At 37.4% G+C, this 22,309-nt stretch overlaps 7 protein-coding genes and 1 pseudogene across 8 annotated transcripts in view; 3 read left to right on the top strand and 5 right to left on the bottom strand.

Annotated features, from left to right (window-relative positions):
• Positions 1-4,161, bottom strand: part of LOC104711689 (phosphoinositide phosphatase SAC7-like) — a 5,662-nt gene extending 1,501 nt beyond the window's left edge. The window contains exons 1-21 of one of the 2 annotated variants that reach the window (XM_010428399.2): positions 3,992-4,161; positions 3,748-3,893; positions 3,590-3,673; positions 3,307-3,434; positions 3,129-3,220; positions 2,883-2,940; positions 2,702-2,758; positions 2,570-2,603; positions 2,393-2,473; positions 1,934-2,040; positions 1,678-1,764; positions 1,528-1,605; positions 1,364-1,434; positions 1,202-1,300; positions 1,004-1,103; positions 813-921; positions 645-717; positions 464-557; positions 222-314; positions 71-137; positions 26-36 (exon numbers count right to left, since the gene is read on the bottom strand). In XM_010428399.2, the coding sequence (XP_010426701.1) occupies positions 26-36; positions 71-137; positions 222-314; positions 464-557; positions 645-717; positions 813-921; positions 1,004-1,103; positions 1,202-1,300; positions 1,364-1,434; positions 1,528-1,605; positions 1,678-1,764; positions 1,934-2,040; positions 2,393-2,473; positions 2,570-2,603; positions 2,702-2,758; positions 2,883-2,940; positions 3,129-3,220; positions 3,307-3,434; positions 3,590-3,673; positions 3,748-3,892 (1,668 nt within the window). In that variant the 5' untranslated portion in view covers position 3,893; positions 3,992-4,161. Of the gene's footprint in view, positions 138-221; positions 315-463; positions 558-644; positions 718-812; positions 922-1,003; positions 1,104-1,201; positions 1,301-1,363; positions 1,435-1,527; positions 1,606-1,677; positions 1,765-1,933; positions 2,041-2,392; positions 2,474-2,569; positions 2,604-2,701; positions 2,759-2,882; positions 2,941-3,128; positions 3,221-3,306; positions 3,435-3,589; positions 3,674-3,747; positions 3,894-3,991 lie in introns of both variants that reach the window. The other variant, XM_019229289.1, reaches the window with a different exon arrangement.
• LOC104711688 (protein STRICTOSIDINE SYNTHASE-LIKE 7) lies at positions 4,351-6,035 on the bottom strand. Its single transcript, XM_010428398.2, has 4 exons — positions 5,575-6,035; positions 5,174-5,484; positions 4,960-5,083; positions 4,351-4,864 (listed from the first exon to the last, which is right to left on the bottom strand). Exons 1-4 carry the CDS (start codon positions 5,971-5,973, stop codon positions 4,583-4,585), a joined length of 1,116 nt encoding a protein of 371 aa, XP_010426700.1. The 5' UTR covers positions 5,974-6,035; the 3' UTR covers positions 4,351-4,582.
• LOC104711687 (protein STRICTOSIDINE SYNTHASE-LIKE 6-like) lies at positions 6,199-7,929 on the bottom strand. The gene is made up of 4 exons (XM_010428396.1): positions 7,425-7,929; positions 7,021-7,331; positions 6,804-6,927; positions 6,199-6,574 (listed from the first exon to the last, which is right to left on the bottom strand). The coding sequence occupies exons 1-4, from the start codon at positions 7,824-7,826 to the stop codon at positions 6,293-6,295; spliced, it is 1,119 nt and encodes a 372-aa protein (XP_010426698.1). The 5' UTR covers positions 7,827-7,929; the 3' UTR covers positions 6,199-6,292.
• On the bottom strand, positions 8,069-9,636 carry LOC104711686 (protein STRICTOSIDINE SYNTHASE-LIKE 4-like). Its single transcript, XM_010428395.2, has 4 exons — positions 9,165-9,636; positions 8,773-9,083; positions 8,568-8,691; positions 8,069-8,477 (listed from the first exon to the last, which is right to left on the bottom strand). The coding sequence occupies exons 1-4, from the start codon at positions 9,561-9,563 to the stop codon at positions 8,199-8,201; spliced, it is 1,113 nt and encodes a 370-aa protein (XP_010426697.1). The 5' UTR covers positions 9,564-9,636; the 3' UTR covers positions 8,069-8,198.
• Positions 11,290-12,692, top strand: LOC104711685 (annotated as a pseudogene).
• On the top strand, positions 15,004-16,028 carry LOC104715552. The gene has a single exon (XM_010432946.2). The coding sequence runs from the start codon at positions 15,038-15,040 to the stop codon at positions 15,869-15,871; it is 834 nt and encodes a 277-aa protein (XP_010431248.1). The 5' UTR covers positions 15,004-15,037; the 3' UTR covers positions 15,872-16,028.
• Positions 15,859-18,516, bottom strand: LOC104711684 (protein S-acyltransferase 10-like). Its single transcript, XM_010428394.2, has 11 exons — positions 18,221-18,516; positions 18,009-18,123; positions 17,839-17,913; positions 17,673-17,744; positions 17,237-17,368; positions 17,085-17,118; positions 16,859-16,968; positions 16,664-16,747; positions 16,474-16,557; positions 16,305-16,370; positions 15,859-16,171 (listed from the first exon to the last, which is right to left on the bottom strand). The coding sequence occupies exons 1-11, from the start codon at positions 18,303-18,305 to the stop codon at positions 16,006-16,008; spliced, it is 1,023 nt and encodes a 340-aa protein (XP_010426696.1). The 5' UTR covers positions 18,306-18,516; the 3' UTR covers positions 15,859-16,005.
• On the top strand, positions 20,551-21,284 carry LOC104711683 (protein IQ-DOMAIN 1-like). The gene is made up of 2 exons (XM_010428393.2): positions 20,551-20,844; positions 20,941-21,284. Exons 1-2 carry the CDS (start codon positions 20,683-20,685, stop codon positions 21,097-21,099), a joined length of 321 nt encoding a protein of 106 aa, XP_010426695.1. The 5' UTR covers positions 20,551-20,682; the 3' UTR covers positions 21,100-21,284.

Genomic DNA, 22,309 nt, shown 5'->3' with positions numbered 1-22,309 from the left:
AACACAGTTTAAGATTAAGTTTGACAGAAAATCTAACTATTCAGCAAAAGAAAGATCATACAGTACTTACCTTGTTTCAGAGACATTGTTGCAAACCAGAAACTGATCAGAACCACGAACAATGCCACTGGGAAGTTCTGAGAAATGAAATTACTTCGTTATAAGACTAGAATTCTTTGTGTGCTAAGAAAGTGAAAAATAGTTCATTGACGAACGCTTACAGCTACAGCCTCAAGGCCTCCCTTTTGAGGCACAGGTGCCATGTCTCGGCTCACAGCAACTATATAGTGCCCTTGCAGGAGATCAATCGCATCCTGTTGCACACAGCCATATTAAGTAGAGTCAGGACACATTCCAGTTACAGGGATAAGTGATACCACAAGTAGTAGCACACAGTTCTAGGTATCCTACTGAACATAATTATGTAATACAAGTATAGTTGCTGAGAATGAAAGTCACTGACCTGCTTAGTTCCATCAGCAAAGTTATTCAGGTAATAGCGTACAAGGGAGCTCCAACCATCTTTAACGACACCATGGGCAGTCCGATGTCCATACCTAGTATTGAGCCGGTTAGAGACACATTAGATGGCATGTAGAGTACATCTAAAAAACACTACTAGATTAAACATATCACAAAAGTACCTGACGAAATCTCCTTTCAGTGCAGGAGTACCAGAGTACTGAATGCTGATTTCATCACCATGATTAGCCCATACTGAAAGGCGAAAAGCACATAAGCAACACGTATAAATTCAAACTTTACATCTAAGTAGTGCAATATCAGATTTCCTACAAAGATAGGAGACTGACATATTTTATAGCGTTCATCAAAATTCAGATGTGAGCTTATGGTTTCTTCAGCACCAAAAACACCGATCCTTTTGAGTTGAAGTTCTAGCATCTTTCGACCTATCATGCTCTGCACTTGGCAGGAAGTATGCAGCATGGATGAGCAAATGCTAATGAGATCAGAGGAGCAGCAGCATAGTATTATGACTAACCTGGGTGACATTTGTACGGTCTAAGCAGTCTATGCAGTTTGATCGGACAACACCAAGCTGCTCCTTCATTTTATCACCCTTTTCATTCAACAGAAAGTACCTGTGTAATTCAGGTAACTCAAAATGACATTCCATTTTTTATTTATACTTACTCAGATTTCAAGATTAATTAACTAGAAATGTCCAAGAAAGTCATACCCATTTTGTTCGAGAAACCCCTCGATCTGCTCATACAGAATTGATAAGCGCTCAAAATGAATATGCCCACAGATTTTATGGAAATCGAAGTGCAGATATCTACAAGAGTTGAAGACAATAAGCAAACTTTCTAAAAGCACATTAGAGGAACAGATTGACTACCTTATATCATCCCCAGTTATGTGTTGCATAACACTAGCATACTTCTCGCTTAAGCGCCCCTCGCCACCATGCTGATTAGAGAAATATTAATGAATAAAAGTTAAAGTAGATTTATGCAATGCACAAATATGACCTGCACCACACCTTCAGTCACATAACTGTACCTTATTAACAAGATCAACTGCCAAAACTGATCCATATTTTTTCCTTAGGTCCAAAAAGTGCCGCTCAGCTATCCGTGTCTGCAAGAGAAGCACCCAATACAAGTTATTTAAAGTACGCAAAGAGCAAGTGGTTAGTTAATTAGTACTTACAGCTTCTTCAGGTTGGACAATCTCAAATTTCGGCTTGTAAGTCAGATCGACAATTTGCTCCCACATAAAAGGTATGGATCCTCTGACCTGCATATATAGGAGTTGAAATAACATTACGAATTCAATCGTGGGCTCGTGGATAACTCAATCTCGGGGGATAATTATATGCAAAAAAGTATGTGAATAATGTATCTACAAAATGACCAAAGATTTGAAGCACAAGGGAAAATAGAATATGCAAGCATGTAAAAACCACCTGAACAAATGATGACGAATATCCATTCATCTGTACAATTTGCTCAGTCTCCACAAAATTAGCAACATAGCCATCAAGATCAGCTCCTCTTCGCCACATACGCGTACCTTGTAAATGATCCAAGATAAGAGGGTGAAACAGTCACAACACAATACCCATCATCTAAATTTCCTGCAGACAAGGACATATATGTCTCCTATCTATCTAATAGAAATAAGTTTAAACTGATGTTAAGGTGCCAACCATCGCACTTTCCTATTCTCATAACAAGTCCCAGCAAGTTCTGTCAATATCTAGGTTTCTTGCCTAATTCTGGTAAAAAGGTCCTAGTAGTAAAACAAATAACTGAAGTCCCAGCAACCTACTTACACATTCACGCTACATATTAGAATAATAAAACCTATCAAACAATTTGCAATCAAAGTATAAAGAGTAAAAATTGCACATAGAGATATGTACCGTTTCTCCTAGTGCATCTCCTTGCAATCAGAGTAACATCAACAATATCTCTTCCAATGGCAGTTTCAAAACTATTAAAGCGTGATTACAGGTTAAGGAAATTTTCATTTTATAATAAAATGTAACCATGAAAAGAAGGGATATTGTTGAAAGAGGGAGGGAGTGAAAAAAGGATATTCCCTTGAATTATCGGAAGCAAGAACTGATCAAGCTGCAAATTTAAGACACAAATGAAAACAAGGGTAAGATATTCAGCAAGTAGGAAAACAAGGGGATGTGATAAATTTAAAGAACCTCAGGGATACACACCTTATTATCGATTAATACTTCCAGCATGTAATTGTTCCAAAGAAACCTCGGCTCAGCCTGTCAAAAAGAACGCAACACCAGTAGAAGTTATTTTCAGTTCTGCCACAGACATGCAGCAAGGAAAGGCTAACTAATGCTTCCAAAGTTTGATAATATTCACAAAAGGAGCTATATTGGTCACCTGTCTCCACAGAGGAAGTGACTTAGACTCAACACCCAAATCATGCAAGCGTTGTGAGCTGAAATCACAAAAATAAATATGAAACTAAAAGGAAATAACTATTGAGTCCTTTCAGAGTATAATGTCAGATATTTTTAGATAAAACTGATTTGTGCAGCATGCCTTAGTACAGAAATATAACATATGTAATTTTCAACATCAATGTGTAACCACAGAACATCATAAGGAAGAAGATGAGCTGATTACCTCAGTGTTAAGTTAACTTCATATGAGAAATAGAGACCAGTTGTCTTTTCTGCCACACTTAGCAGCTTGGAGAACTCAGTCTCCATCTTTTTCTGCCGAAATTGATACAACACTTTGAGATTCTGATATCCATCATTACATACTTCACAGAAAAACAAAAACAAGCCACATAGTTTACCTGTTCTTCAGGAGAGTTTTTAAGTGAATGATCACAAGGAAGAACCTTAAGCGTTGTAACTTTGAATATAGGATGACCCAGAAACGAGCCAACACGTTCACTCTCGGTTACAACCACCAAGTATGATCCTGAAGTGACAGAATATGCAATTAAATAAAATAAAATAAAGCTCTCGGATAGATATGTTTCAGATCTAAAAATTGAAATTAAGCAGAAACACCTTAAGCATACACACAAGTCTATCTATATACAGTATCGTTTCAACATGATAACTGTTTCTAACCTGCAAGGAGCTTCAACATCCCAACCACACCATATATGGCATGGATTTTAGGGACACGCACGGAATTGCATTCTGGAACTTGATCTGAGGATGAGACATCATCAACCATTGCCAGTAAAAGCACCCAAAAAAAAACGAATTAAGAATTGAAAACCAACCGATGAGCTTCATGGAAGCATCGAGACGACTAATATCCAAACAATGAGCGCCTGAACCATCAGCTGGCTCGATAACATACTGATCAGGAAATTCCCATAAACGTAGCCGGGAATGCAATTTGTTCCGAGAATCAGCTGCCTCCATACTACAAATTAAACAGGAAAATCTTAAATCGTAAAGGGGTAAGCTAAATAGAAGAGAATCTCTAACAGCGAACGGAACGAAGATGAATGAAAAGATCACCTGAGCTTGGGGAAAGGTGAGATCTGAAGCTTCGCCGAGAAACGTCAGCAAATTGTGAAGAAGAGGAAATTGAAAATTATGGAGTTTGCGTAGAACGTGCAAATGATTTTTAGCGTTTAATCGTTGGATCAAGTCTTGATGACTCCCTGAATCCTCCTAATTAGTGCGCGACCACATCACATGTACCTTTCCAAGCCAGCTAGATTCTCACAGGTCCTCGGTTCGATTCCTGCTTCCTACCATTTATTATGATGCTATTTCACAGATTACTTGATTAATTATTTTAGACTCGGATTCTCCCTAAGTCTCTTCTTTACAATAATCTTCTGATCAATTCTAATTTAGTCACACAAATCATCTTAAGAAAAGAGAAAAATCAACGCAAGTCACAGTCACACTCTTGGAATCAATGTCATACACATCTATGAGAGAGAGACAAAAAAACATTAAAAGACAGAGAGGGAGAGAGATAGATCTATCATCATCATCATCATTAATTCTCTAAGAGACGATGAGTTTTACATATTGTGACAGTGGTATACTCATCCTAAAATGGAAAATTTCCTTATTTGTAAAAAAAACATGATGTTTTCAAAGCTGCTTCTTCTGTGCAGGATATTTCTGGATATCAACTCGAAGCATGTGGGAATGCATGAGACTTCCACAATATAGATATTTCCCAATCTTGTCACAAGTAGCAATGTGAGATAGTTTCGGATCATGGTAGTATGCGATGGGATTACCATCCAAATCAACCTGCATAACCCCTGCATCCACCATAAACATAAGGTCCACACCGTACTTAGCCACCATAGCTGCTAGTTTCCTTAAGAAAGGGTACTTCAACGAGATATTCCACAACGTTGTTACTACCTACAACAACAAATCAAAAACAATATCATACAACAGCTCCTGTCAATCCATCAAGTTATATATATATAAGAGAAAGGATTTGTATAGTTGTTTACCGAAGGTATTGCAATCCAGTAATGTCCCTCTCCATCGTAACGGATGTTATCTACATAACCTGGTAAGTCTTCAATGAATACCTCCACACGCTCCTCCTCTATGTAATACTTGCTACATTTTTTCCTACATAATTCGCATACCAATATAATCAACTCATTGCCAATTGATAACTAAAAATGAAATGTTAAACTGATTAAATAAATATGCACATACAAGGGAGTTTCACAGTAGATGACATGAGTTTGGTCAGGAGAAATGGTGATGCCATTAGCAAAGTAAAGGTCTCTGAGAAGAACACGAGTGACACGTGTGGTGGGATCATAGCTCAAGAGCCGACCATATGGTCTCATTTCGAACATCTCAAGATTTAGTTGATGGAGATTGTATTTGGAAGACGCATCTGTGAAATACAAAACGCCGTTATCCGCAACGACGACTGCATCCGTCAAGTTAAATCTCAACCCTTCCGCTTCGTCCGTTAACAGTTCCGTCTTCTTCCCGTCACCGCTTATGTTCAACAGTCCCTACACAGAACACACACAAAACAAAAAGTCAAACCTAAGATTTGAGATTTAAGATTAGGCAGGCTTGTAATAAAATCAAAGATCCGAAACCTTGTAGGCGTCTGCTACAATGACTTCACCGTTGAGTCCGAAAGCGAGTCCGAGGGGTCTACTACCAGTGTTGACCCAGTTCTCTATGACCGAGTCGTTAACTGAGTCGGCGACCTTGACTCGTTTCACCCATCCGTCTACGCAGCCGGTGTAGATTAGACCAGAGTCTTTATGGTAAGCGATGTCTTCGGGTTTATGGAGAACATTGACGCCGATGAACTCAGCTCCGGTGCGAAATTTTTCGTTGAGAAGCGGCGGGAGTGAAGTAGTAGAGGAAGTGAATGCATCTGAAGTAACCGGAGCTGGGTCGAATGTGTCGAGTTTGTATAAAGCGATGGAAAGAAATAAGGGGACGATGATGGAGAAGAAGAGAAAACGAGAGGAGAAAAAGACAGGCATTGTTGTAGACAGACACAGGTTTGGGGTTTGTGGGAAGTGGGAACAATAATGATGAACACGCCAAATTTTGTAGTGTGATTTGATGATGAAGAAGATTATTTAATTAAAAAAAACAATTAAAAGACACGTTGGTTTGACGATGATGAGATCGCAGATCATCGTTGACTCAACAATACTAATATTCTTTGTTAGGGGTTGTGTTTGGTAAACTACTAAACCCTTCAATAGTGGAAACCTCGTGGGCTTTAAAACTATATTCATTACAGGCTACTTTTTGTATTCATTGTTTCAGGCTACTTTATGAACTTTTTGTGTGGTTTCAAAGCTTCTTGTTCTGTGCAGGATATTTCAAGAGATCGAGTCGGATGATGCGTGAATGCGAGAGACTTCCACAATAGAGATAGTTCCCAATCTTGACACCGGTGGTTATGTGAGAGAGTGTCTGATCATGGTAGTACGCGATGGGATTCCCCTCCAAATCCACCTTCATAACGCCTGCATTCTCCATGAACATAGGTTCGTATCCGTACTTGGCTACTATGGCTGTGATTTTCCTCAAGAACGGGTATTTCATCGCAAGCTTCCACAGCGTTGTTACTCCCTGCAGGGTATAACAACAGTGATCAACAAAAGATGATACATAATCATATATTTAGTTGGTTATAGTCCTCTGGTCTAAATCTAATGATGGCTATATACAATTCCCCTAAACCAAAGCCAAATGAGAAATGTACACACATATACCACCGAATATGACCAAGACATATCACCTAAACCAAACTCAATTAAGTGACTCTAATAAAGAAAGGAATTCAATGTTACACACATACCGAAGGCATTGCAATCCAGTAATGCCCATCACCGTCGTACCGAATGTTATCTGGATAACCTGGTAAGCCTTGAATGAACACCTCCACACGCCCTCCATTAATGTAATACTTACTGCATTTTCTTCTGTTATTAACAACAACAAAAAAAATACAAATTGAGATCATGAGGATTCAATTAATGCACACATAGAAAGATGTATGAGAGCGAGAGAGAGACATGGGGGTTTCACAGAAGACGAGATGGGTCTGATCAGGAGACATAGAGACACCATTAGCGAAGTAAAGGCCACTGAGTAGCACACGTGTGAGACGTGTGGTGGGGTCAAAGCTCAGGAGACGTCCATATGGTTTACCTTCCAAGATATCAAAAATAAACTGATGGACATTGTACTTATAAGAACCATCTGTGAAATACAAAACGCCGTTATCCGCAACGACGACTGCATCCGTCAACTTAAACCTAACGCCGTCCGCTTCGTCCGTTAACAATTCCGTCTTCTTCCCGTCACCGCTTATATTCAACAGTCCCTTTACATACAAACCACAAATCTACGATTTGAGACTTTTCAAAATCCGATTTCGAAAAGCAAAAAAAAATATATATATATAACGCAACCAAACCTTGTAAGCGTCTGCGACGATGACTTCGCCGTGGATTCCGAAAGCGATACCGAGCGGTCTACCTCCAGTGTTAACCCAATCCTCAACGACTGAGTCGTTAACCGACTCGGCGACCTTGACTCGTTTCACCCATCCATCAACACAGCCAGTATAGATGAGACCAGAGTCTACATGGTATGCGATATCTTCGGGGCTATTGAGGAGACCGACGCCGATAAACTCAGCTCCGGTGAGAAGTTTGTCGTTGATAAGCGGCGGGATTGAAGCATTAGAGTAGACTAGTGAGTCAGCGGGGTGGTGCGCTGGGTCAAAGGTGTCGAGTCGGTAGAGAGCGATGGAAACGAGCAAAGGGAGGGTGACGGTGAAGAAGAGAAACCGAGAGGAGAAGATTAAAGCAGGCATTGTGCTATTGGTGAAGAAGAAGAAGAAGAAGAAGAAGAAGAAGATACCAAATTTGGATCGATTTGATGATGACTGTCGTTGACTTCTTTGTTCAGTAGTAGTTAGTACGGTCCGTTTACGTTAACCATTCTGATTGAAATCTCTCGTACGCTTTTAACTAATATTTGGGCCGGCCTATATCATCAGGCCCGGTTTTGTATGTGCAGAACTTTCTTTTTTTTGTATGGTTTTTGTATACATTGTTTCAGGCTACTAATATATTTGAGAGAGTACGACGATGTTTTTACATTTTAGTGACATGTGATGTGAATACACCCTAAAATATTAAAAGTTCCTTATTCCTTATAAACATGATGTACTTGGTTGTACTCATCATAGCTTCTTTTGTGCAGGGTATTTCAAGAGATCGAGTCTAGTAATGTAGGAATGCAAAAGATTCCCACAATAGAGATGGTTCCCAATCTTGACTCCGCTTGTTATGTGAGAGAATGGGTGATCATGGTATAATGCGATGGGTTTCCCATTCAAATCCACTTGCATAACGCCTGCGTTCTTTATAAACAGTAGTTCCACGCCATACTTAGCCGCTATGTATATGAGTTTCCTCAAGAAAGGATATTTCATCGCGAGCTTCCACGGTGTTGTTACTTCCTGTTTTCACAACAAAATTGATCCCAAAAAGAAATGATACAAACAAACAAATTAACTTTAAAAGAAAAGATTTCAATTTTGTATAAATACCGAAATCAATGCAATCCAGTAATGTCCATCTCCGTCATACCGAATGTTATCTGGATAACCTGGTAAGCCTTGAATAAATACTTCCACACGCTCCTCATTGATGTAATATTTGCTACATCTTCTCCTATATAAACAGAGATATCCATAGATCAACTCATTGCGAATTGATTTTGAGTCGAAAACTTAGAGAGTTCAAAGCACATACATGATGGTTTCGCAGAAGACAAGATGGGTTTGATCAGGAGACAAGGATACACCATTAGCAAAGTAGAGGTCTTTGACGAGGACACGTGTAACACGTGTTGTCGGATCAAAACTCATGAGACGTCCATGTGGTTTGCCTTCCAAGAAATCAAAGATAAATTGATGGATATTGTACTTATAAGTAGCATCAGTGAAATACAAAACGCCGTTATCTGCAACGACGACTGCATCCGTCAGCTTAAATCCAACTCCTTCCGCTTCATCCGTCAACAACTCCGTCTTCTTCCCGTCATCACTTATGTTCAACAATCCCTACACACACAAACAAACTCACCTCTGTTTCATATTTTTTTTTCACAAATTCGATTTCAGTTTATTAACGAGCCCAAAAACCTTGTTTGCGTCTGCGACGATGACTTCACCGTGGAGTCCGAAAGCAATACCGAGTGGTCTACCTCCTGTATTGACCCAATCCTCTACGACTGATTCATTAACCGAGTCGTGGATACTGACTCGTTTCACCCATCCATCTACACAACCAGTGTAGATGAGATTAGAGTCCTTATGGTAAGCGATATCTTCAGGGCTATTGAGAAAACCAACGCCGATAAACTCAGCTCCGGTGAGAAATCTGTCATTTATAAGCGGTGGGATTGAGGAAGCAGAGGAGATGAGTGAGTCAGCGGGAAAAGGAACGGGGTCGAATGAGTCGAGTTGGTAGAGAACGATGGAGATGAGGAAAGGGACGAAGATGGAGAAGAAGAGAAAACGAGTGGAGAAGAACACAAGCATTGTAGATGGATTGGGTTTACGGAAAAAGACAATGAACACTCAAAAGACATCTTGAAGTGGTTCAAGAACACGTTTCACTGGTAGTAGTGTACGTTACGTAACTAATAAGAGCAACTAAATAACCACCATTCGATTAGTCTGACCTCATGGGCTTTAATTATTGGCCCACCGTTAAAACAAAGAGTAATGTTTGGGCCTACATTATCTAGCCCATTTTTGAATGTGTAGTTTTTTTTTTTTTTTTGAATGTGGTGGAGATTGATGTTGAGAGGAGGTTCAATGTATCAAATTTTATGAAGATCTTTTGTCTGAAACGTACAATAATAAAAGTTACCCGTACATGATCTCTTTTTTTTTTTCTAAATAAACAAGGTTTATATACAGCCATAACATTTTTTTATAAACGGGGACAAGCCATGATATTGGTTTATAATCTTGTCTCTCTCCCTCAACAATGCTTCCAATTTTGATCATATGATCTATGAATCCAATGGCAGCCTTGAAGCACTCAATCGATCTTTTAAAAACTATAGTTAATAAAACGTCTTTGGTGAATGAGGGGACAAAACATTGAACAGCACTCCCTCCTAATATTAAAGTAGGTCTAGTTGTATTGTATAAACCTGATTAGCTAGATAGATGCTATAATTAAATTAAATGTTGATGATGTTGCTACATATTCCTCTTCTTCATGATTGTTTCAGACCCGAATGACCGATTTAATTCATTTCTCATGAACAGGTATGTTCCTATACACTCACCTCATTTCTCATCGAGAAGAAAATTTCGATTTTCGAGCAGGAATCTCTACTTTGTAACTTCACCATGTAAAATGGGAGAATACGTTACGAATCTCTCTAGTTCTTGATCCGACCAGAGTATGTGTGTGGTCCATTCGATAGTACAAGTTCGTGGAGTTTATAACTATATTTTCCAACAGCTCCTATATTTTGTTGGATATACATACGTTTCAGTTGAGTTTTACGCAAAGAGCGGCTTTGACAGAGAAGGATGTGTGATATTAACACTTTGAGACGAGAGGTTCAATGTATCGAATTCCATGCAGATCTCTTGTCGGAGACGACGTACTAGTTTTAAGATTTCCCCGTACATTACATCGTCCCGTGATTTTGCATTATATCGTATGTATACGATCCACAATGATACTTCTTTTTTTTTTTCCTAAATAAACAAATTTATCATATAAGCATAACTCTGTTAATGGAGACAGACCATTATCTTAATTCATAATCTTGTCCCTCTCAGTCTACAATGTTTCCAATTGATCACGAATCTAGTGACAGCCTTTGCAATCAAATTTTTATAAAACTTTATAATAAAACGTCCATTATTATGGCATAAAACATTGAACCGCCCTCCTAAATTCTAATCACATTAAATTATAGTATGTACAGTTGTAGTATAAACAATCATGATTATATATAAAAAAATTATAAACAATCATGATTAGGATCATTCTTAATATAATATTTTGTCGATTTTAAATTAATTAAGTGTCATTCGATAATTGTTTTTTCACACAAATTAAGACGACATTTAAAAAATTGTCAATACAATATGTTGTTTTCCAAGTAACGCAACTCTCTGCAAATTTCTCTATATATTTGACGTAATAAAACGCACTTTATAAGAATAAAATTGGAATTCATTTTAAATTATTTCATTGAAAATGTAAAACAATATTTTTTTGTAGTAGTATCTTTTATAGTGCTGTGACATCTTTTTTCCAGTTAATAACCGTCTCGGGAACCAATGGTGAATAGATAATAAGAGACAAAACTTGACAATTGGATGAAACAAGAACGAGTTGAAATCTGAAAATGGTCTCTGCGACAAATGTTTCCATGTCTGTTCCATCTGACAAGCCCACTCTCTCCGGCTATCCAAATGGGAATCACAAAGGCAACATCTAGTTATGGCTCTATCTATGGTCCTCTAGAATTTGTTTCACGTTCAAAACAGAGCATAAAACAGAGCATTGAAAGCTTCCTTCACCACCCTCCATGTGCATCGTGGCTTGACGAAACAGTCACTGTTTATATATTTAACAAATATAATATCCCATGTTTAACGCACATGCCTTCACTCGCATTCATATATATACCCAACTTCTCTTCTTTCGTTTTCTTCAGCAGAAGAATCAAGAAACATGGCATTTCCTGAAAGCAAACTCCAAATGCCTATTAGATCTATAAGTCTTCCATCAAGAATTCACCATCCTTCTGCTAAGTTTCAAGCTGCTCTCACTCAAATTCATCTCTTCCAAAACTCATCTGATTCTCAATCTCTTCAAGTCTCATTGCTTAACCTCTCTGAGCTTTACCATTCCCTTAACCAACTCAATCACTCTCTTCCCACAGCTCAAGCTGAACGTTCTCTTGACGTGTCAGCCACGTTACTAGACTCTTGCGATGCCGTGAGAAACCTAATCCTTACACTCAGAGAGCATCTCCTTAGCCTTCAATCTGCACTCAGGAGAAAAGACAAATCCATGGAAGTCCAGATCAAAGAGTACTTTGCCTTCAGGAAGAAGACCAAGAAAGAGACTAACAAGCTTCTTCTTGGCCTCAAGAAGTTGGAAGGCTCTGAGACCACCGAGCTCGCTGTCTCCATCTTCCGCTCTCTTTTCATGTTTCTGTCTACTACATCCGCCACGAAGACAAAGACATGTTCTCTCAAATTCGTCTCCAAGCTGATCGGTGGTGGTCATCATCGATCATCATCGTCAGAGATGAGCGAGTTGCATAACGTGGATGTGATTCTACGTTCAGATGGGGATAACTCCAAGGAAATGAAGAAGATGTTAGAGAGATTAGAAGAGAGAACAGAAGGACTTGAAGCTGCACTTGATTCTCTTTTCAAGTCGCTTGTCCAATATAGAGTTTATTTGCTTAACATTCTTACAACACACTCCTAGTTTAGTAACTAGTTAGTCTCTAATTGTACACAATACAAAAATAGTAATACATACAGATTCTTATAATGAAGAAATTAATGGATCCATTGTAATTGTAAATCAGCAAATCATATAGCTACATAAATCAGACACTTTTTAATGCTCAAGAAACTCAACAGAGTAAAGTTCGGGAAGGTACGATAAGAACTTTGTTAGATTTGTGTCCGTACACTTACATGTTATGAGAAAATATTGATGATGCGTCAGTGTACCATTGGCGTAGAAATATCCTCCCCCGTGCGCATTATTTTTTTAATAATTGAGTTTTGATACAGCCAATGATGATAAAGTCGTCATAAACATGATCAAGATCTTTAATTACGGATGGGCTAGTGATTTAGTTAACCTCTTAATTTGTTAATGAATTAAAAAAGAGAGAGAGAGGAGTGGATCTTTGATTCTTCTTGTCCCCACACAGCTATACAGGCAACTGTACAAGGCTGCTACGAGGCCGACCCCATTCCAATTTTATATTGTACTCTTCTTCTAAGTAATCATAAGCCAATAATAAATCTAGAAATTTTTGAAAAGTTTTTATAACAAAGACCATAAATAAATCATTTTTTTGCAACCTGGTTGGCAATATTGTTTTCACTAATAAGATGCATGTATAAGTTATAAACAGTATAAACACTAGCAATAAATATAAACAACTAACACATTTCAATACAAAATTATATTTTATGTCTCATTATAGATGTAATTTTAAAATTAATTAATAGTATGTATTTATCTTATATTAGTATATTATATATGTTTTTCCCTAATCAAGACCTTGAATTTGTAGGAATAAATTGAAAATGTTAAATAAAAGTTTCTTAAACGGCATTTAGTATCAAATGGAGGTACACAATTATATTATAGTTGGAATCATGGCTTTTACTCATCTTTCTTACTAAGAAAAGAATGGGCATATATATCAAAAGTTCGGTCTTTCTTTTCTATCACCCAAATACATAAGAGAAAACATGGAGCATAATAATAAACAAAAAAAAAAAAAACATGGGGGCATGAAACAAAAGCATTTGGCTTCTTCATACCTCTTTAATTTTCTATCATAATATCATGATATCATATTGTTGATATTTTATGGAAGTTGGAGAAGAAGAAAGGAAGAGACAGTAGAGAGAGAGAAGGCAATAGAGAGGTGAGAGGTGATGGGGGCAATGGCTCACTAATTATGGCAATTGGGTGGCACAATAATTACACAAAATGACAAAACCCCAAACAAAACAATAATGAGAAACAAGTGTAATGTAAATAGTTTGCTATTTTTATGTAAATGAAGGGTCCATCCAAGAGTAACGTGACTTCACATGGCCCAACTTTTTTCTTGTCTATCGTCGTTAACTCGCAATACCTAAACTTAGTGTTGTCGGTTTTTAAAACGTCGCTCGATGGCCGATGCTACCTTAGTGTCAACTAATTGTACATATTTCTTTTGTTGGATTGGTTATTATAGTGGTTGAATATGTAAAACAAGGAAAAAAGTTAGTTGGCTAGTGTGCATGGAGTTTAATTCGTTATACACGTAGAAACCAACAACTTGATTGCATGGGATCGAACAAAAATATCTCAAGTGAAATATCTTCTTGTAAACCAAATAAAGTTGCATATCCAAGAAAAATCAAAAAGAAAAAAGTTATATATCCAAGACACGGGAGATATTATTATGTAAAGCCTAATAGTTAGGGGTAGTAGCTAGATATTTTGCAAGAGTAGAGATATTTGGAATATGTAAATCTTAATTAGAGATGAGAGATGATGTGTAGTTGCAGGCTGTACTTTGATAGAGACAAGTCAAGTTCATGAATTCAGATTAGTTAAGAAAAGGAAAGCGGTGCGCGATTGTGATTTGATTATTAATCGTTTCCTCTGGAAGTATTCAACAAGACACTCGTGCACACGGTCCCATATTTAGTATTATACATCCAACCACCATATCTTTTCATCAATCATTTTCAGTGTAAAATTATTTGGTGTTTTAGATGATGTGTTATATCTTCCTTTGATCACACAAATAAGAGAGAAGATATGCTCACTAATTAAGTAATTAGAACAAAATCACCAAATCCATGCATGACGGTGTTTACGAATGCCCAAAGTTGAGGAGGTGCATGACAAAAAATCTTAGTTTTGATTCTTTCTCGCCTAATCAAAGATCTAAGTGGGTGCACATCACATTATTTGTTCCTTCAATAAAGGATAAATCAAATAGTACAAAGACATGAAATTAGCACATTAGGTACATATTGAGCGAACTCTAATGACATCTCTGTCAAGATCATAACTTAAGTGAGAGTAAGGCATAAAAAAGAACACGAAGTGGGCTTTGATGGAACATTATCCCCTTCACGTGGCTTTTACTTTAACAACCCTTAATCCTATTTCATTTGACCTTTCTACATCTCTTCCCCTATATATATATATATATTCAATTTCTATCTAGCTAAAGCTCTCTCTCCATCTCAAAAAAAAAAAAAAAATCCCATCATCAATGGCTACTTCTTACCACGTCCGGTCTTGTAGCTTACCAGCTCGGATACACCCACATGGTCTTAACCAGATTCTGCAACTCCTCAATAAGCTTCCTGCAGATAATAACAATAGCCTCTCGCTTCTCTCACATCTTTACGACTCTGTCTCTCATCTCTTTAACGACTCACCTTCTTCACTACTACTCCCTCATCACTCTTTCTTCACCAACCTTCTTGATCTCTCCCTTTTACACCTTGATTTGTGTTCCAAGCTAAGAGACATCACTTGCCGTATCAAGGATGGCCTCCGCGACCTCCGTTCTGCTTTCAGGCGGAAGAGACACAGTGGAGATTCTACCATACGCTGCCACGTCAAAGCCTTTATCCGCTCTAGGAAATTGGTTCACAAGGACATTGCTAAACTACTCTTGTTGCTCAAACAAACCGGCCTTTCCTCCACGGAGTCCGCTCATCCCTTGATCACACTGCTCCAACAAGTTTGCTCCCAAACATGCCGTTCCTTTAGGACAGTCTTGTTGTCCCTATCTACAGCTGTGCCAAATCCCAGGCCTTCCAAATGGGCCTTGGTCACCAAACTGGTGATCAAAAACGTTGCTAGTACAAGTGGTCAAGTTAGGACTGGACACAGAAACGAATTTCAGACGATGGACGAAGAACTGCGAAGATTCAGCTTGGCAGAAGAGATAAAGAAGGATCGGATCAAGTCTATGATGACCAACTTGGATAACGTAGATGTTGCGGTTGAAGATCTAGAGGAGTCCCTTGAAAGATTGTACAGGCGTATGATCCAAGCTAGAGTTTCATTATTGAACATACTCTCTTTGCATTTATGATTAACTCATTAATTGGATTCCATGTATGTATACAAAATCATCCAAATTTTAGAGGAAACATGTTACCTTACATAGATTTTGGACACTGAAACAATGGAGGTACTTGTACTGTATAAAACTATTAAAGAAAAAACTTAGCAGCAGCGACATTTCAACATATCGATGCAAGTATAAGGTCTTGATCTATCCTCGAGTTCAAACGCAGTAGGAAGTGAGTCTAGATTATGGTTTCCGCAACAGATGTTGTATACGTTCCTCCGAATTCCTTTGCTAAAAGGATGCACTCGTTCCGGGATATTCCTGAATAACCAACAGCTTTAGTATCAGGCAAACAAACCCATCCCTAAAGTAATTAGAAGAGCCAAATGTTCTCGTTTTCTTTTTGTTAAACAACCTGATATTATTACTGGGTGATAGAAAAAGAATTGAATACCTCATGTATGGAATACGTCTTCGTCTCACAAGTTCATAGGTGCTTTGATTTGTCAGAATTAGGTAGCTGCAAGAAATCAGTTTTGAAATAGAAACAGAAGCAGTTAGACAAATAAAAAACAGAAGGATATGAGATTGTGAAAAGTACCACACAAAATGTGTACACCCACCTGTGAAAAATCAATAAAAGCATCACAAAAATCAAGGAGATCGACAATATGACAAGCAGCAGTATGATAATAGCATTCTTCCACCTGTTCACATTTCCATTTAAAATTCATGTTTTAATGAGTTGGAGCGGCTAAAGGGCCTCAGAAGAAATTGGAGAAAACACTGAAGGGAGATGAGGAAGTATCATACCAAGGTTTTGCTACATTACTCAGGTAGTCAACGTACATGATAAGCGTCCAGATGCATAGAGTTGTCTCTTCACAGATGTACCACCTGGTATCATAGAAACGCATTTACGAGGTCTAAAAACCAAAAAACTCTGATGCATAACTGTACAAGTTATTGGACAATGTAACAGTACTGGTTCAGATTTTGCAGGCTTACCAGAATTTACAATGGTTTTTCTGGCCTATACATGTTCCTAACCAAACACAGTGATGATCAAACTGAAGAACACATCGATCACAATCATGACAATGTTTGGTTCGTGGAGGCTGCAAAGCATTACATGTTTTGAGAGAAAGATTAAGGGAGGAGAAACTTGAACAAACAGGTAAAAAAACAAGCTGAACAACTACAGTGGCCAATTGAATCATACAACAAATGTTACCTGCTCCACATGACAATAACCGCATGTCAAATTTCTGCAAGTTATAAACAAAACAATTCAGTACACTCCTTTCTACTCAATTGTTAATTAGTTATAAGCTGATTCTTAAGGATTAACACAGTACGAATCATTGGTTAAGTTTATATATGTACCTTATGGAGGTTCCTGGAGGGTACAAGTCCACAACTAACTTCCCCCAAGGCGTTGGAGGCCTTCTGACATTTGAGGCTGATCCTCCTTCCACAGTAACTACTAAGCTCTCACTTTTAGTGGAAGCATGTTGTCTTCGCTTAAATAATAATAAAAGCATAAACACAACAGTGAGACACAGTTAAGTAGAATTCACTTCCATCACTTTTTGATAAGAACTCAAATAACAAAACTGCATTTCTGATCTTTGAGAATCAGAATCACAATCAAGAACCCCTAGCAGAAAGGCTCCCACTACTAACCAAAATGGTCAAAAGACCCTTACTTACTTTATCATCACTCTCCTTTATATACAGACAATCCCAGTGTCTATCACACTTGTTCCATCAAATTCAAAAAAAGAGCATGTGAGGACAAGAACAAAATAACAAGTCTTACATTGAGGTGGCAGGTGGGCTTCTGTACATTGCACTAGTCTCGCAAACATCCCTCATTGCATCAACAACATACCTAAAAAGACAAACAAAGAAGAAAGTCAAAAACTTTCAGTTGAAGAATCAAAAATGAAACACATTTAGGCAGAAGTTAGATATATAATATATACCCAGGTGAAGAGCCAGAAGTTACAAAATACTGCAGAAGCGTCGCAGAGAAGAGCAAGAAATAAGAAGCCATGTACCTGTTTAGAGTAAAGATAATAAACAATTAAGCTCTCTAAATAGAAGAATGGTTGCAAGTGATTGAAGAAGAAGAAGGAAGGAAGGAGATAAAAACCATGGATCTCGTTTAGTTTTCTCGAGAAACTCTGAATAGAAAAAGAAGAGAAAGGCGATAAAGACGAGGTGGAGTAACACTAGTGCCAATTTCAGAAGCAGAGAAGATCTTCGAACTGGAAGAAGCAAACAAAACACAAAATTAGTTTACTGAAATCAGAAACACGGATCGTTAAATAAAAGAAAAGAGAGAGGGAATTGGGGTAAACCAACCAGGATCGGAGAGACAAGGAACGTTGATGAAGAATTGGTCCCGAGCTCGATCCCACGGTTGAAGGAATGGGCAACATACGCCCATCGTTTTTGACTCTCCTCTGTCTCTCTCTATCTCTCTCAAGCAAACATTTGTGGGGAAATTGGAGAGAAGAGACAGTGAAATTAGAAATCGCGCAAGAAGAAGCCAAAAACAAGATCTTCAAAAAAAAAAATGTAATCTTTGAAGAAGATAGTTTATGAAGAAGCGATAGAGAGAGAGACCGAGAGAGAAAGAGAGAAGGTTGGATATTTAATTGCACATATTATTTGCCTAATGACTTAGGGGGTTATTGGATCCTCGATTTTAATGGATTTAGAAATCCAAGTTAAATCATGTGTTATTCAATCATTTATTTTAAAATATTTTTTAAAATTCTATGTTATTGGATCTATGAATTCTAAATCCTAATTAAAATGACCCCTTATTCATTATTAAAGATTTGAGTATGGATTTGATTTCATATTGGATTTGGATGGATTTGAAAAGATGTTTTACTTATAAATATAGGAATTGGAAATCCTTGGTCTCCACCTAGTTATTTGGGTGGATTTGGAAAAAAAAAAAAACACCCCCTACGTATAATAGCAAACAATACAGAATTATCATAATAGCAAACATATTTTTCCTCTCTGCATTATCGTAATATTGATTTTAAGCCATTTATCTACACAATCTACATGGAAGACATGTGCGCATGGCAGCTCTCTTACATCTTCGTCATCTCTATATCTAGTCAAGCAGATGCAACAGCTCTCCAAAACCAAATGCAGACAATTGTTAATAATTGAACATAAGGACATTGTACGCCTATATACAATTGACGTAATATTAAACCAACGATAATGAAACGTAAAAGCATACAGATCATGAAATGTAATATTAAACATAATATTATCGTAATATTAAACGTAATATTTTTGCATTATTGTAATAGCAAACCAACGACAAAAAGATCATGAAGAATTACACCTATAAGACCAGACATAACAATACTGAGAGAAAGAAATTCTTTAATGAGAAAGCAGAAAAGGTGTTCTTCGGCCAGTGATAGTCAGTAATAATAATTAGCACCATCACGTTACGCTTAATCCAACCATAACGCTCATCAGTCAACATGCTAACAAAGACTTCTTTCATTCCTAACTGGTGAATCACTTTAACTGCGTCGTAACGAACATTTTTTTTCAGCTTAGGAACTTTTTTTTTCAGATTAGGAACTTTTTTTTCAAACTTCTCTTTGTTCTTACAACCCAAGAACAACAAAGAAAATATGCCAATTAGTGGAGAGAGACAATAACATCAAACATGTTGACTGATTCACTTGAGAGTGATACGTGAGAGATTATTTTTATAAATTCTATTTTCCTTTTATAAATTTTGAATTCTATTCTCTAGGATTTTCAAATCCACTTTCTTTGACTTTCAAATCCACATTATTTGATTTTCAAATCCATATTATTTGATTTAAAAATCCATGGATTCCATGTAGATTTCCAAATCTTATAAGAATTTCTAAATCCATTAAAATCAAGGATCCAATAACCCCTTAATTTAATATTTTAATTACTGTTTAGTGGCAAGGAGATGACAGAAGTAGGGAAGGAGGAAGTGACAGTCTTTAGTTGGGCCTTTTTGTAAACTTAGGCCCAATAATTATCACGGGCCTAATAGTGTTTGTATGTTTTTTTTTTCTTATAAAGAGTACTTTGTTTTGTTTCCTTCAAAACTTATTAACCAAGAAGATTTCACAACTCACCATTACTGATAAAAGGTGTAATGGACTTGGTATGTTAGAAGATTTTGGGATATATGTCCACTTATGGTTTATCAGATTCAACAAGAGCTGGATGTAACCATAATTGCGCTTATCCGCGAGTCAAAAGACCCAAACTTTAGCAAGAATGAGCCAATCGATGTGTGATTACATTCTCAAAGTCTAAATTGAATTAGATAAATGATCAAAGAACATTGTCAGAAGAGTATGGTGTATTGTCGGTATAGCTGTAGTAGCGTGGGATGGTCATTGGTGTTGTAGAGTAAGTACTTACTAGTCTAATATACCAATGACATTTTTCTTTTCTTTTTGGGGTACAAAATCGGCAAAAGACATTTTCTTAAATATTGTGGTTCATTTGTGACATAGATATTATCTATAAAATTGATGATCTATGTAAGACTCTTCTGTTTTGACTCTTGAGAAGTAATAAAAAAAACGAAATCAAGTGGAAAGAGAGGAGGAGCATGCGAGCACGTTCGTTAGTTAGGGGGATGATATGAGGAGAGCACATCATGTCCTTCCCTTAAAGCCACCGTCTTCACTTTTTAAAAAAAATTCACATTTTACGTTTCCTTTGAACGTTGTTTCACTGTTTTTTTAAACCAAATCAAAGAAGGAAGCAGCCAATATCGAAATAAACATATGGCCAATTCCAAACGATTGTTTGGCGTTGTACGGAGGAAAATTCTCAGGCGATCTCACAGCAGAATCACTATCATTCGTTCATCATCATCAGCTCCAGAAACTACTCGACAAGAAGATATAGCCGCTGTTAAAATCCAATCTTTTTTCAGAGGTCACCTGGTAATATAACTCACTTTCCTTTCATAATATCTATCTCATCCCTATTACAATTTATATTAGAAACAAATTTGGTAAAAAACTAAGAGCATTGCGTAGGCAAGAAGAGCGTTTAGAGCATTGAAGAGTCTGGTCAAGTTACAAGCGGTGACCAGAGGAGTGCTTGTGAGGAGACAAGCTCGAATAGCTTTACATTGTATGCATGCTCTTGCTCGTTTGCAGGTTAGGGTTCGTGCTCGTCAGCTTCTCTCCCATTGATTTCCTCTCTGCTTTTTGCCCTGTTTTTTCTTTTTCTAATTAAACATCTTGTGATTGTGACATTTATACATCATTGTCCTTTCTAATTAATACCCCGGTTTGTGACTTTTGTTGTATATGTACTTACTAGCTAACTCTCTAACACCCTGCATTTGTACTAATAAACAAGATCAGTTTTGCTGACACATTCTGTTCTGTCTCAAAATTATGATGAGTAAGTGGTAAATAATATACATTCTACAAAGATCCGTATATAGAGAGTATTTGGATAGGTACCTTGGAAAAGAAGAAAGGGAAAGGCTTCCGTGGAGACGCACTGTTTTGTCTGATTTTTATGAATCTGAAAGTTATAAGCAAGATCAGTTACCTTAAAGAGTCTACATCGCCTAGGTAATTACAAAGAAAATAAAACAACAACCAACCAACCGTATCCTTTTTTTTGGGCAAACGACCACCCAACCGTATCCATTTCAACAAAGATAAGCAAATCATATTGCTCGATCTAAAAGATGGCAAAGTCCAAGATAGAGAGGTACGAGAGAGCACTGAGATATTGGCGCGGCTCAATCAGATAATCAAGAGAATGTACGTGTGTAATGCTCAGGAAGATCTGAGTGAACCAGGCCAATATCAAAGGGACTCTATCATGCTTAAGTGTTGATCATCAAAGGAAGCAATCTTTGTAAAATGCAAAAAAAAAAAAAACTAAGAAAGAAGTGTGTTAGTTTGATGTGAAGTGTGAGGAGGAGAAGTGAGAATGTCTGTGGGGGAGTTATAAAGGGAGAGAGGAATTAAATTAGGGTATGAGAGAAGGAAATGGAAGGTATGGAGCATTAAAACCTCATCTACTACCAAAGCACAAAAAGCTGGCTCACCCTCTTTACTCCCTACTTCACTCTCTTCTCTCTCTCTCTCTTCATACTTCATATATCCATCGTTCAAAACTAAATTGGTTATGCAATGAGAACCTATACTCCTTTGTCTCCTCCTCTGTCTTTCTATCTTAAGGAGGCTCATAACAAAATTCAAAAGAAAAAAAGAAAAAAAAAAAGATTTTGAGGAAGAATTAAAAGAACATCGATGAAGATGCTTTTGTAATAAATTTTGAGGGAATCTCGCAGAAGAGAGGGGACACTGGCTGGCCTGCCTGCAACATTTAATAGTCTCTTACTGCTTTTTTATCTTTTCTTTCTAGGCCCCTCTCTTTCCT

Source organism: Camelina sativa, chromosome 9, assembly GCF_000633955.1.
Source record: "Camelina sativa cultivar DH55 chromosome 9, Cs, whole genome shotgun sequence".
NCBI lineage: Eukaryota > Viridiplantae > Streptophyta > Magnoliopsida > Brassicales > Brassicaceae > Camelina > Camelina sativa.
The sequence above is the reverse complement of the archived record's forward strand: the minus strand, read 5'-3'. Positions and strand labels throughout refer to the sequence as shown.